Source organism: Tachyglossus aculeatus, chromosome 8 (assembly GCF_015852505.1).
Source record: "Tachyglossus aculeatus isolate mTacAcu1 chromosome 8, mTacAcu1.pri, whole genome shotgun sequence".
Taxonomy (NCBI): domain Eukaryota; kingdom Metazoa; phylum Chordata; class Mammalia; order Monotremata; family Tachyglossidae; genus Tachyglossus; species Tachyglossus aculeatus.
The window spans coordinates 29,901,487-29,917,246 of record NC_052073.1 but is presented as its reverse complement, the minus strand read 5'-3'; the positions used below and the strand labels follow the sequence as shown (position 1 = coordinate 29,917,246).

The window sequence follows — 15,760 nt, the reverse complement described above, 5'->3', positions numbered from 1 at the left end:
GTCTGGGTCAGGCTGAAGTCATCCCAGAGAGTTTCCCAGACTCTGGGCCAAACACGTGGCAATGGATCGGGATGATCCAATTCATCATTCTTCTCTGAAGTGGGCTCAGTCTTGAGGCAGGTGGCCAATCAAGATCCTATTGCCCGTGGAAATGCTTCGAAAACCTTGACACATCCAACAGCTTAAGAGAACCCACTTGTTGCCCTATTATGTCACCATCCTTTCCATTTTGAAAATGCTTTTGCAGACATAGCACATTTGATTCTGCAGAACTCATGGCTTAGTGGAGAAAGTACTGGATTAGGAGTCAGGAGACCTGGGTTCGAATCCTAGCTCTGTCACTTATCTCTCCGCTTAACCTCTCCATGCCTCGGTTTCCTCATCTGTAAAATGTGAATTAAATACTTATTCTCCCTTCCCTTTAGACTATGAGCCTCACTGTTGTGATCATCATTATTATCACTCCTATTATTGCTAGGGATGCTCCTGAAAACTTCTTTAACTATAAAGATATTGTTGTTTGTCTCATTTGCTTATTATTATTTCCTTCCTATATTCATTCAATCATATTTATTATGTGCTTACTGTGTGCAGAGCACTGTACTAAGCGCTTGGGAAGTACAAGTTGGCAACATATAGAGACAGTCCCTACCCAACAGCGGGCTCGCAGTCTAGAAGATGTCTATACATCTGTGGGCAGTTCCTCTTCCTCGTTTAGGCTGTGAATCCTCTATAGTCCAGAAAGGATATCTGAATCAGCAATTAGTACACTCCTTTGCACAAAGTACTAGACATATACAATGAATAATAATAATGGTACTTGTTAAGCGCTTACTATGAGCCAAGCACTGTTCTAAGCATTGGGGTGGGTTGGACACAGTCCCAGTCCCACATTGGGCTCACACTCTTACTATATATTTTATAGGTGAGGTAACTGAGGCCAAGAGAAGTGAAGTGACTTGCCCAAGGTCACACAGCAGACACTGCTTCTCAATGAATAAAAGATGATTAAATATTTTGGTTATCTCTGGGGGCTGTCTAAACAGCAGTGTTGTCAGACATATCTGGCAGGAGTATTCAGCAAGGTCATCAGTGATTTTATAATCTGGAGAGAGTGGAGTCACATTCTCAGTTGTGAAGAAAGCCAGTGGAGAATAGAGGATTATAAAAAAGGGAATTTTTAAATGTATTATTCTCCGCTTAGAGAACCCTGGTATAAAGTGTGTGATCCAGTATGATCTTCTGGAATTCACAGCACCAATGGCAAATTAGGATGAGCCCTTCAGCCCTTCACCCACTGATGCCCCTGGTGAAAGCTAAACCAGGTACTTTAGTTGCTGGTGTTTCTCAATACTGTATTTCAGTTCCCAATGTAGATTTTCTCAAACCCATTGATTCATCTTGAAACTAATTTCTTAGCATCCTGCCAAGCAAAGTACAAAGCAGCAGCAGGCAAAAATCTTGCACCCAAGCTACTAAAACTAAAGGCATCCACACTTCACCATGGAAAATAAGTTGCTTAAACATAAGCATAAGAAATCATTATACCTGCTAAATAGAATATATCACCCTCCAAGACAGAAAAACTTCATTTTTATTTCCTCTGACCAAGGGGATACAATGACTGACTTATAGATCCTCTCTATTCAGTAACTCATGAGTGATGTGTTTTCCTTCTAATTCAATGAAGTAAAATGAATGAAACACTCATTTCATCACTACCTAAATCTCCAGACATCGATACCAAGATGGTCACGTTTATGTTGCTTTCACTTTGCCCCCATTCGTCAATTTCAAACATTCATAATTGTGACATAAAAATTGGTGGAGAATTTCAAAACATGAAACATACATGAAACCATGGTTTCAAACGGGCTGTTCAAAGGGAAGGAAATAAAAATCAAAGCCCCTTACCCTCTCATCATGGTCATAGGCCAAGGGAAAAGAAAAGGAATATTTCTCTGGAATAATAACATAAATAAAGGGGAAAATAAACAGGCAAACATGAAACAAAATGTATGAGTGTTCAGATGGCACATTTATAACCCACATATCCGTTGTATTTGAAAGCTGTCCTTCGCAGAGGATAAAAGCAGCTCCTGCCCCGCCACATGTCTGCTGTGTGACTTTGGGCAAGTCACTTACCTTCTCGGTGCCTGATTCCTCATCTGTAAAGTGGGGATTAAAACTATGAGCCCTATATGGGACACAGACTGTGTCCAATCTGATTTGTTGTTCCAGCGCTTTGTACAGCACTTGGCAAATTTGGAGCAGTTAACTAACATTTAAAAAAAAAATAAAAAGCAGCATCTCCCAGGTGAGGAGGCTGGCAGAAGTTGCAGAATTAGGGGGCTTCACATTTCAAGAGGCTTTCATTATGCCTCGGATAGAGCATAGGGTAGCACCAGGGCAGAGTACAGCACAGTGTGGACAAAGAGACTGATGCTGTTTTAAATAGCAAGTCTTTCCGTAGCACTTGGAGGGTAAATATCTGTGCACAGAACACCTGAAAGGATTCCAGGACAGTAGAAGCAAAGACAAGGATACTCAAGGTGGGATTCGCCACTATCAAGAAAAAGCCATCACTCCAGGCTGGTCAGATGGGAGATAAGACCAAAGCACTTTTGTTGCAACTGAACAATCCAGAAGAGTCAAGGACCCACCCACACCTGAAAGCTACCCCTGTTTGAGCCACTGTGGGAACCCTGGCCACCTTCATTTCATTGAGCCCCATGGGTGTCCAATTTGATTTGATCCAGATCCCCAATTATGACTGCCTATTTATGGCCTTTACTAAGCTTCTACTGTGTACTTAGCATAGTGTTATATGCTAGGGTACATACAATCAACAGTTAATATTCAGGATGTGGCCTATTAAGGGAAACTATTTAAGAGGGGGAGATCAGAAAATAGAAGAGAGAGAAGCAGTATGGCCTAGTGGATAGAGCATGGGCCTGGGAATCTGAGAACCTGGGTTCTAATCCTGGCTCCACCATTTGTCTCCTGTGTGCCCTAGGGCAAGTCACTTAAATTCTCTGTGCCTCAGTTACCTCTTCTGTAAAATGGGGATTAAGATTGTGAGCAGCATGTGGGACATGGATTGTGTCCAACCTGATTAGCTTGTATCTACCCCAGTGCTTTGTACAGTGTCTGGTCCATGGTAATCACATAACAAATAGGATTTAAAAATATGGCCCTAAAAAATGGGTCTTATTAAGATGCTGACAGATGTTGGCCCTGCTAGTTACTCATGCAAAGACTACACTACTGGAGAGAGTGGGAAGACTGTAAACTTTCAGTGACCATTTAAGATCACCCAGTAAGTGCTGTCCCTTAAAAATGCTTCCAGTAGCCCCTGGGATATAAACCAGCAATGAAAAGAGAGGAATGGGAGATACAGAGGAAGGTTCCTTGCCTCTTGGGGATTCTTAAAGGATACTAACATCCTCCCAGGAAGGCCAGGAATTAAACCCAAAGAATGGTCCCCAGGAATCCAAGCTTGTCAGTGAATCAAATGATATTATGATGTTCTAAAGTATCACTACTGTTGGACTAGATGACCATTTACTGTCCCTTACAGCTCACAGATTCTGTGATAATCCCTGCATCAAAGGCCAAAGAAATCTATAAATGCTGTTGTTATGAGACGTTTGGTCAGAGCTGCTCTCCCCATTGGGCAAATGAATAGTGAAGCAAGGTAACCTAATGGAAAGAGTCTGGACCTGGGATTTGGAGGACCTGAATTCTAATCCCACCTCCGCCACTAAGTGATCTTGGGTAAATCATTTAATTTCTGTGTGCTTCAGTTTTCTCACTGGTGAAATGGGGAAATAATAACTGTTCTCTTTCCTATTTAGACTATGACCACCTATGGACAGGGCTTTTGTCCAACTTGATTATCTTGTATCCCGACACCTGGTACAGTGTTTGGGACAGATTAAGCACTTAACAACTGCCACAATTACTATCAGTATCTGGCCTTTGCTGGGCCACAACCTAGGCTTGCTGTTCATGTCAGGAGCTTTTTGAGATCTTGCTTCTAAGTATCACATCTTCCCAAAGCCTGTTTGAAGACTCACATTATTCCTGCTTCTTGTCTGCCCACTGCATTGTTGTCTCAGCAAGCTACAGCTAGACTGAATCATTTAAGGTTGTGACTTTACAGTAGAATTAAAGAATTTCTTTCACATTCCTAGTTGACAGTGCCCACTTCCATGCTCCATAGACGAAGCTACGTGATAATAATTATGATGGTGAGAATAATAACAATGGTAATAATGGTATTTAACGGTATTTAAGAACTTATTCTGTGTCAAATACTGTATTAAGCACTAAGGTAGATATAAGATGTTTAGCCTGGACACAGTCACTGTCCCAAAAGGAACTCACGGTCTAAAAAAGAGGGAGAAAATATATTTAATTCTTATTTTACAGATGAAGAAACTGGGGCACAGAGAAAAGTGACATTCCTAAGGTCACTTGACAGGCAATTGTCAGAGTCAGGATTAGAACCCAGATCCTCTTACTCCCCATCCATATGCTCTTTCCACTAGGCTGCGTTGTTTCTCAAGTTTGCGGCAGCATTAATGCCAAACTTACACACTTTTTGTCAGGTTCCCGAAGGACATTTTGGAATGCTGGATCCTGTCTATACATAATTGGACAGCAGTTGCCCAGGTAGCAGAATCCTGTGACAGCATTCAACTCTGTGTAACTGCTGAAAATCTTTGATTGTTTGAGATGATTCCCAACACATGCTTATTGTCGATCCATGATACTTTGATGATCCTGAAACAAGGTTCAGGATCATTCATTCATTCATTCATTCAATCGTATTTATTGAACGATTACTGTGTGCAGAGCACTGTGCTAAGCGCTTGGGAAGTATAAGTTGGCAACATATAGAGACGGTCCCTACCCAACAACGGGGTCACAGAATGGGGAGACAGACAATAAATCAAAACATGTAGACAGGTGTCCAAATAATCAGAACAAATAGAATTAAAGCTATGTGCACATCATTAACAAAATAAATAGAATAGTAAACATGTACAAGTTAAATAATAAATCTGTACATATATATATACAAGTGTTGTGGGGAAGGGAAGGAGGTATTGCGAGGGGGGGGAGGAGGAGAGGAAAAAGGGAGCTCAGTCTGGGAAGGCTTTCTGGAGGAGGTGAGCTCTCAGTAGGGCTTTGAAGGGAGGAAGAGAGCTGAATGTGAATGTGTTCCTGGGGGTATGATTCTTAATTGTTTAAGGTGGCATATGACTGGTCCTATATGAATGCAGGGGGATGGACTAGAAGATCATTTAATGTCCCTTACAGCCCACAGATTCTATGATAATTCTTGCCCCAAAAGCAATAGAAACATAGAAACGCTGCTATTTTCAGAATGGTTGGTACAAATAACTACAGTATCTCAGTTTATTTTTCTTGAAGTAATGCACCTAAAAATTCAGGCTCAAAGCAGTTATTGGAACCATTTCACTACTTCAGCTAAATTAGTCTGCTAGTACATGCCATTTCTTCAAAAGCACAATCTACAGTTTGAGCCAATTTACTTCAGCACCTGGGAAGATAAATCTAACAAAAAAGAACTCTCAAAATATGGGCCCAGGACATGGGCATGTGTTTTGCATGAGAGCATCTATGTTCAAAATAAAGCCCCCAGTTCTACCAACCCAGCAAACTAAACTGTATCCTATCTAGGGTCGGATTAATGCAGAGGCTCATGAGGCTGAAGCCCAGAGGCCTCAGATTAAAAGGCCCCCACACACATCACAGTGCAGCCCCCAAATGTGCAAGCTACTGCCACCACCACAACTCCCACTCTTGACAAAAGTTGTCATCTAGCACATCCAATCGATGGCATTTATTTAGCATACTGGGTGCAGAGCACTCTACTAAGTGCTTGTGAGAGAACAATGCAACAGAACTGCTAGACACAGAGAAGCAGTGAGGTCTAGTGGTTACAGCATGAGACTGTGAGTCAGAAGAACCTGGATTCTAGTCGTGGTTCTGCCACTTGTCTGTGTGACTTTGGGCAAGTAACTTCACTTCTCTGTGCCTCAGTTTCCACATCTGTAAAATGGGGATAAAGACTGGGAGCCCAATGTGGAACATGGACTGTGTCCAACCTGATTACCTTGAATCTGCCCAGTGCTTAGAATAGTGCCTGGCACATAGTAAGTGCTTCACAAATACCATAAAAATAACAATAATCATAGTGATAACTGTTAAGTGCGTGTTATGTGCCAAGCACTGTACTAAGCATTGGGTACAGATATAAGATAATCAGGTTGGACACAGTCCCTGTCTCCAATGGGAGTCAAATTGGGAGGGAGAACTGGTATTGAATCCCCATTCTACAGATTAGAAAATTGAGGCCTAGAGAAGTGAAGTGACTTCCCCAGGGTCACATGACAGCCAGTGGTGAGCAAGGATTGGAATCCAGGTCGCCCGACTCCCAGGACTGTGTGCAATTCACTAGGCCACACGGGGACTTCTCTTCCCCTTCCTTTGCCCCGAAAACCCTTGACTGCAAGGGAAATGACTTTGCTGAAGCCACTTGGCTCTAGTCCTGAGAAAGTCCCATCAGAGCACATTGGGTAACAGTCCCAGGTATTATCATCAATAGCTTGGAACGTGTCATGTGGAGAACCCACAAAAATCCATTAGCTCCAGCCCCATGGCTCTATTCCTACCAGGACTCAGTAAGCAAAGATAGGATGTGGGAAATGGAAAAAAATAAATAAGGGTCTTTCTGTTGCTTCAATTAAGGGGGAGGTGATAAGCATACAATAGGGGCCCAATAAATAGTGAGCTGCAAAGAGGGAGCTGCAGGACAAGGAGAATACACCACTAGGTGAAGGAAAGAGAAGTGTTGGTAGAAAGATTTTGAAAAAAGCAGCCTTGTTCCTACCCCTACCAGACAGCTCCCCAGAGTTGTTCAGTTCTGGTCTTCGGGATCAACGTTACTGACAAACTTTCCATTCGGGCTCAGATCTAGAAGTCAACATTCATGGCGCCTTTCAGCAGAAAAGGGGCACTGGAAAGAGCACCGGAGAAATCAAATCATCCAAGAAGCAGCGTGGCCTAGTGGAAAGCACCCAGGCCCGAAAGTACCTTTCTTTGGGAAACCAGGACTCTCCCAGCTGAGAGCCTTTGCCTTCCACTCCCAAGTCTATGCGAACTGCAGCACAATGTCTGAGCCTCAGAACTCAGTAGTGGGAGCCACAGCCTCAGGAGACTTAGCTTTGAAAATAAACAACCGTCTCATAAAAGATTCCGGCGCCACATCCGCAAGGGTAAGGAGACAGGCAGGGTGAAAATTTTTTTTTAATGGCATTTATTAAGCGCTTACTATGTGCAAAGCACTGTTCTAAGCACTGGGGTGGATACAAGGTGATCAGGTTGTCCCACGGGGGGCTCACAGTCTTAATCCCCATTTTACAGATGAGGTAACTGAGGCTCAGAGAAGTGAAGTGACTTGCCCAAGGTCACACAGCAGACATGTGGCAGAGCCGGGATTTGAACCCATGACCTCTGACTCCAAAGCCCATGCTCTTTCCACTGAGCCACGCTGCTTCCGGAACTCCATCTGTGGGTCATATCACCTTAAGTAAGCATGCTGAATTACACATGCATTACCAAGGCAAATAGTAATTATAGCGATGATTATGGTATTTGTTAAAGCACTTACTGATTAACTTGTATCTACCCCAGTGCTTAGAACAGTGCCTACCACATAGTAAGCACTTAACAAATACCATAATTATTATTATTATTATTACTATATGCTAAGCACTGAACTAAGTGCTGGGGTGGATACAAGCATATCAGGTTGGACACAGTCCCTGTCCCAAGAGGGGCTTACAGTCTCAATCACCATTTTACAGATGAGGTACCTGAGGAACAGAGAAGTTAAGTGACTTGTCCAAGGACACACAGCAGACAAATCACAAAGAGAAAATCTAGGAGCTGCCAAAATCATGTTTGGCCTCTCTCCATCCCACTGGACTACCAAGCAACACCACTGGAAACCCTGCTGCCTGCCTCTATGTGGTCCCGGGACTTGGGAAAATACTCAAGTAGCAGCTGCTTGAGGCCTTCCCAAAATTTACAGCGTTGGGAAGGTTCTGGTTGTGGTGGTTACTGTTGGAGCCTCAGAGACCCTGAAACTTTGCTCCTCTAGCCTCAGTACTCTACTATTTGGCTTGTTTTACTGTTTTGGATTTCTCATCATCCTCATCTCTCACGTTGTTTGGGGGTTTTAATTGTATCTTTCCTTATGGGTCTATCACCAGTCGCTTTTAAGGATTTCTTTTCCCCAACTCTTAGACTGTGAGCCCCATGTGGGACAGGGACTTTGTACAAACTGATTACAGTGTAGCTACCCCAGCGATTAGTACAGTGCCTGGCACATAGGTGCTTATGAAGTATCATTTGAAAAAATAAAAATAAAAAGTAGGGGGCCTCCATCATTCAGTGATATTTATTGAGAGCTTCTGGATAAGTGCTAATACTAGTACTACTGCACCTTTCACTGACCATAAAAGGGGTTTATAGTTTGCTGGGCCATTCAAGGGAAATTAGGTTAGGCCAAGGGCAGTGGATGAATATGTAGGATAGTAGTGCAAATCCAACCTGAAGAGAAAGCTTGCAGGAGAAGGGAGCAAACAGGACAACGGGAGTTTTCCCTGGAGAATGCACCCGGAAAAACGGCCAATTGTTCCAAAGGCATCTAAACTCTCCTGTGGGATTTTGGGGATGTGGACAAATGATCCACAGAGTTGGCCCATGTGGTCTGGCTCCCAGAAATCGATTTTGTAGAGCCCATTCTGAATTCCCAGCTGTTTTCTGGGTCATTTCTGAAGCGTGTGGGGAGATGGACTCTAATCCTTACTGATCCATAGGACACTCATAATTCATTCAATTTCCGCTTGCTCTTGAGAGGTGACAAGGATGCTCACAGCATCCTGCTCTGACACCTTTGTAAGGCCATTTCTCCTCCATCATTTCAACCGGTATTTTTCAGATACACCAAAGAACACTGGCGTGGTAAGTAATTTGCAAAAATGCCAGACAATATGGCACCTATGTAAAAGGCAGCACATTTCCTGCCGTTCTGCAAATAGGGATCCTTGTTTTCCCTCCTCAGCTTCAGAGGGTGCAATCACATGTCTTCCAGAACTATAGCAGAGAGAACAACTTTTCTGTCCCCCATCTTCTGTGCTTTCTCGACCCAGATGTGTACCTCTCTCTAAAGGAGAAATCCTTCCTAGATATGCAAGGGCCCTGTGGTCTCCATTAAAGCAACATTTTCAAAGAGACATGACAGGAAGTTGGGACCAGTAGCTGCTGGCAGAATCAATGAGGGTACATGATTTCTGGTTGTCTTCTTAGTCCCACCTCCTGAGGCATGTGTTAATGATCCAAACTACAACATTATGTTCAGGCAGAGAGTGGATGTTTATAGTCTCTCTATCTTAAGAGAGAGAGAGAGAGAGAGAGAGAGAGAGAGAGAGAGAGAGAGAGAGAGAGAGAGAGTGAGTGAGTGTGTGTTGGGGGGAACAGGTGGACATGGGGAAATGGAGAAGGGGATGTTTTTATGAAGACCAAGGGACTGACAGTCAGGAGACATGGTTTCAAGTCCCAGCTTTGCCACTGGCTTACTGAGCAAGACACTTAATCTGGGCTTCAGTTTCCTCATCTGTGTAATGGGCTTAAGATGGATGGTGAGCCCTGGCTGGGACATGAACTGCATTCCATCACATTTTCTTGTATCTATTCTAGTGCTTAGCACATAGTAAGCACTTACTAAGTACCATAACTCATTAATTATTGGTTGGGCCAGCACAAAACAAAAAGGAATCTGGGATGGGATTTTTATAAGGTAAAATTCCTGGGTCTGTGCTGATGGGAAGGTCAAAAGCCAGGAAGAAAGCTGCTGAGCTGACAGGAGAGAGAACAGGGAGGGATCCCCTTGACCTTTCCCCAGGCTTTCAGACCATTCATGGATGTGGAACACCTGAATGATGGATTAGAACAGGCCAGTGGGAGCCATAGCCCCTAAATCTCCCTGAATCTGGTAGTTTCTTCTGCCCAGATGTGGTTCTTTGAGTCTTTTGTTGTGCTATCCCTCAGATCCCATACTTGCACAACATACAAAGTGGCAGAAATCCAGCTGTCTGCCAAGAGGCAGCAGCCCACGAAGCAGCTATATGTCAAAAGGCAACAGTTATCAATCATGCCTGGGCAGGAACCAATCAGGAGCTCACAGAAATGTCCAATCATAAAGGGAAAAAAAAAACCTGTCTGCTCTGACAGAAGCCAACATTTTACATTTGATTCTGACTTCTTACAACTTTCACTGCTTTCCAAACCCACCATAATGGGCATGAAAAGGAAAAGGACCCAGACATCCTGTCAAGAAATACTGGGGTTCAGAACATTAGGGAAAAGTGAGGGTTGCTTTTCCCATTTACAGAAGAGGAAATAATGTATCATTATGGAGTGATTCTTACAGCATCAACGCAATTGCCTCTTCCAACGTTCTCTAAAGATGCAGAAGGTACGAGCATGGGGAAGCAAGCTCTGATGAAGAATTTCTGTCTTAACTCTGAGGGTTAAGTCTAGTCTTTACTCAATTGGAACTTTCCCATTAGTGAAAAGTGCAAAAGAACCATGTCCAGTAGCCTAGATACCAGGATCTTTATGCCCTTCCACTCCGCTGAAAGAATATGAGAGGATTTGTTTCCCAGGAGCAAGGTTCCCAGGTTCATAAACCACAACCAATAACCACGTTTGAACCTGCATAGATCACATAAATTCCCTAACAGTCTAGAAAATATTATAACAGCCAAACTGAAGATATTGGGCATGATAAATAACTTAGCCTAAAAAAAAAGAAAAACCCGAGGTCTTAGGTAAAGACCTGACTGTATTTCTAAGATCCTCTAGCCCATAATTCTTAGTACTATAATAGATTATCATATTAAAACATTTTATGCAAAGAAACCAGTCTAACTGCTTCATTTATTTTCATTAATTAATGTTATTTTGTTTACCATGTTTGAAAATTAAATCCCATTTTTTTGTTTTGTAGTTGTATAATTGCCAAGCTAAATAAATCGAGTGAAACTGTTTCTTAGGACATCTACGGTACTTAAAGGTGAAATCCAAATCTGTGCAATTCAGGTCTGATGCCCTGGGGTGTTTCGTAAAGAGCTGTGGTATATTACATTTTTAAATGGGGGTTTGTGAGCACATCATGTTTCTGTTATCAAATCACTTCACTCCAAGTTTTTATGTGTAGGTGGGCAGCAAATGTCTGAAACCTTAACAAGTCTCTGACAATAATCATAATTATGTGAAGAGAATATTCACTAGGAATGATACAAATTCAGCCCTATGCTTCACCCAAGGCAAAATGTCTGGAAGAATGGTGTTCACATGGAACCACTTCTTGACAGAGAGAGTAGCTAGGAATCTGGGGAAGCAGAGCCTTCTATAGGTTTCTGCAATGATCCTGTCATCCAGGGGCTCAGTGGTTCCACTAAGAGGAAAGCTAGAAGTTCACACTGATGTTCTGGAATGCTCTAATCAGTCAATCAATAATATTTATTGAGCACTTACTGGGTGCAGAGCACTTTACTAAGTGCTTGGGAGAGTACAAAATAACAGAGTTGGAAGACACATTCCCAGCCCACAAAAAGCTTACAGTCTAGAGGGGGAGACTGGCATTAATATAAATAAATTACAGATATGTACGTAAGTGTTGTGCAGCCAAGGGGGTGTGAAAAAAGGTTGCAAATACAAGAGCAAAATTCCTTGCCGTGGCTGGATCCAGAGCACAGATTGCTTAGAGGTCCATTTCCCCTCCATGTCTAGAAAGGGCAAGGCTGTTGCACAGAAGGGAGACTGGAGAGGATTATAGCTCACCGTGATCCGCTTTTTCAACTTTATCCCAAAGAGGTCTTTGTGATCATTGAGAAAGAGTATCTGAGGGCCTAGACTGACCATGAGGTGTTCTGGAAGATGTTATATAATTTCATGACAGTAGGGTACCACTGAGAGTATGACTGAGCCAAATCATGAGTGCACCCAGTTCTCTCCACTGCTAAAATTCTTTTGGGGATGGAGACAGGTCTCTTTGAAAGCTGCATTAATTCTCCCTGGTTGTTATTAAGTCTGTTGTGCCTTACTGAATGATACCCTTGTATCTGAGGGGGTTAATGAAGCAACTCAGTGGGCTGGGTTTACTTTCAGAAAGCAGCTCGAGAGTGGGAGAACTTGGCTCAATGTGCCCTTTAATTACGACCAGGGAGTTTTGGGTGGGCACTGAAAGAATTTGGCTCTTTAGCTAAGTCATAAATTCACATCTCGGCAAGGTATTTTTTGGTGTCTTGCTTTAACGGATGAGGAAACAAGCAGAACAGTTCATGATTCACCCAAGTCCACAGAAGAACTGAACCTCAGTGCAGAATCCCTCCAAGACTGAGGAGCTTGGCCTAGAACTAGTCATAGAGGACTAAAGATATCTGGGAAAAAGAGTAGATACCATGAGAAGAAAATGTACTTTGAACCTAGGGAGGCTCAAGTTTTATTTAAAAACCAAAGAATTGTAAAAAAGACAAGGACTGGATGACTGAGTCACCTTGAACCACTCATATCTGCCTTTGCTAAATGGAGAAATGTCCACTGCTCTTGGTAGAGTTTGGACGAAATCTGATGCACAAACATTGTACACTGCTTCACACCGCACCTCTAGTTCCACCTTTTCATTCATTCATTCAAGCATATTTATTGAGCACTTACTGTGTGCAGAGCACTGTACTAAGCGCTTGGGAAGCACAAGCTGGCAACATATAGAGACGGTCCCTACCCAACAGCAGGCTCACAGTTTGAGCTTCTATTAACACACTGTGTCTCTAACTCCTAGATTAGGTAATGAAAAAACAACACGCATTCCAGTGTACAGAGCATTGCACAGAGGGAAAGACCACTAAGGGATGGGAATCAAGACAAATCAAAGATGATAAAAAGTTTCTAAAATGAAGAGAAGAAAGGAAAGGTACAAACTACTTAGACAAAGGTGAACAAGAGGGAAAAATTAATTGTTTAGGGAGGAAAACTACTGTTCCACTATAAAAAGCATGCTCAAGAAACGTCATCTCCAGCTAGGTACTTACAAGTAATAGGAGTAGGAATATGCATTTCTTCTATATATTGATGGGCAGTCAGATGAAGAAAATGTCCAAAAGGGGGGAAAAAGAAAAAACAAACAAGCAATAATTAGATTGATATGAAATCTTGGTTCTTTGAAATGTTCACAGTATTTCAGCCTCACTGAACTTAATGAGGTGTCTGCTTCTCGTTGGATGCACATTCTTTTGCCCTCACCATGACTCCTTTCAACCAAACTCGTTCAAGTCAAAAGAAAAGAAGACAGTGGCAGTAGAGAGTCTTGGGTAAAAGCTCGGCCTCGGGGTTTTGCCAGTTGGCTCTCTGTGACACTAAACATAACCCATGCACTTACTGCAGTGCTCCGTGCAAAGTAAGTGCTCAATAAATACCATTTGATGGATTGATTGAATAATGAAATCACTGCTTCCATTTAATGTTTGATAATTGTTTCATAGATTGTACCTGAACCGCTCACAGACAGGGTTTGCGATATTTCTCTTCTTCCTGGAGAAATATCGATGGAGAAATGCTATCGATATTTCTTTTTGATGGAGATATGCCATTGAACTTTAGGGAACAGAGGAGACCAGGGAGGTGTTTGTGCATTCACTCAAATGCTTCAACAGGTTCATTGACCTCCATTTTATATATGCTCTTTCACGCTGTGAGAAAACAGCATTTGGTTTGGCACTATGTCTCATTTTCCTTCTCAGATTGCTGCCCTGCAAAAGTGTTCAGGTTTAAGAATAAGAAGCCTGGGGATATTTAGCATAATTGCAGTGACCTCTTAAAAGATTCAAAAGACATTCTTCCTCAAGTGCAAGTAACTACCCAATGACCAGGTTCAGTACACGCTGCTATCAATTGTACTCTGATTTTCCTGAACTTTAAATACAAGGGGTACCTTGGCCATGATTATTCTGGAATGGAAGGTGTTAGTCCCCTGGAGAAGGAGCTGCCTAACAAATCGTACCAAAGACTGCCAAGCTTCCACAGTGAGAGGGACTTTAAAATATGCAATCCATTCTCTTCCACAAACCCCTGGCACAATTACTGCTTGACACGTTTGAAAGGGCAAAGTGATTATCACAAAACTGGATTATGAAATGCTGAAAGGAATGGCAAAGACTAATAATAATAATTGTAGTATTTGTTAAGCACTTACTATGTGCCAAGCACTGTTCTAAGCACTGGGGTAGGCACAAGTTAATCAGGTTGTCCCACATAGGGCTGACAGTCTTAATCTCCATTTTACAGAAGAGGTAACTGAGGCACAGAGATGTTAAGTGGCTTGCCTGAGATCACACAGCAGACAAGCAGCAGAGCTGGGATTAAAACCCATGTCCTCTGATTCCCAAGCCCGTGTTCTTTCCACTAAGCCATGCTGCTTTTCTAGATTTCCTAACCTTCACGGAATCTACTACCAGAAAGAAACTTCGGCCTCTCTCGCTTGAAGTCTTCCCAGAGACATTTGGGAAATCACACTGGCTCTTTTTTCCATGTTATGGGCAGGGAATGTTTCCGCTAATTCTGTTGTATTGTAGTCTCCCAAATGCTTAGTACAGTGCTCTGCACTTAGTGCTCAACAAATATACCATTGATTGATTTAATAATAGGCATGAGCCTGGGAGTCAGAAAGACCTGGGTTCTGATCCCAGTTCTGCCACATGACTGCTGTGTGACCTTGAGCAAATCACTTCACTTCTCTGGGCCTCAGTTACTTCAACTGTAGAATGTGGATTAAGAGTGAGAGCCCCATATGGGACAGGGAATGTGTCCAACCTGATTAACTTGTGCCTACCCCAGTGCCTAGAACAGTGCTTGGCACATAGTAAGTGCTTAAGAAGTACTATTATTTTTATTATTATTAGGGACAACTAGCCCAAATCTACTTTGTGTGGGGGAGAATGGGCAGTTCGGGGGAGTCATTGTTGCGGACTTAAGTGGGAGGGAAATTTCACCCTGTATCCCGTGCTTTCCTCTCACTCCCACACCTTTGCAGACCTTTGTGGGGACCACTCTGGAGGTAGCATAATAAAAATAATAATGATGGTATTTGTTAAGTGCTTACTATATGCCAAGCACTGTTCTCAATTATGGGTCCTGACTGACTGGAGGGGACAGATGTCAAGGTTGGAGGTTGGACCCTTTTGGGGCCTTGGGGAAGTTGTCCATGTCCTGCTTCTCCTACAGCAGCTTGAGGAGGGATTGGAGAGGAATGGAGCCGGCAGAAGAGTAAGTAACTGATTGATGCTCAAGGAGTGATTCCCCGCTTTTAGGTAACCTTGTTTCAGAAAGAAAAGGGAGGGGTGGAGTGAGCATGTTTCCAACTTTGTTGATCCTGAGATGGCATCATTTTGCCTCCAGGAGCACTGGCCAGGGCAATCAAGCTCAGCAGTTTCAATACCACCGAATATTTTATTTACATCTCTCATCAATCAATCAATCGTATTTATTGAGTGCTTACTGTGTGCAGAGCACTGTACTAAGCGCTTGGGAAGTACTGAGAGATTTAAGACTTCCACGTGTATCTTAATCATTATCTTGAAATTTACCCCAGTGCTTAGTG

The 15,760-nt window shown here is 42.7% G+C and overlaps 1 protein-coding gene across 5 annotated transcripts in view; it reads right to left on the bottom strand.

Moving 5' to 3' along the window:
- PTPRT (protein tyrosine phosphatase receptor type T) overlaps window positions 1-15,760 on the bottom strand; it is a 700,314-nt gene that overhangs the window by 128,227 nt on the left and 556,327 nt on the right. For 3 of the 5 annotated variants that reach the window (XM_038750174.1, XM_038750176.1, XM_038750171.1), the window contains exon 15: window positions 13,197-13,226. The exons of the other annotated variants lie outside the window; for them this stretch is intronic. In XM_038750174.1, coding sequence (XP_038606102.1) covers window positions 13,197-13,226 — 30 coding nt within the window. The remainder of the gene's footprint in view (window positions 1-13,196; window positions 13,227-15,760) is intronic. 5 annotated transcript variants of the gene reach the window in all.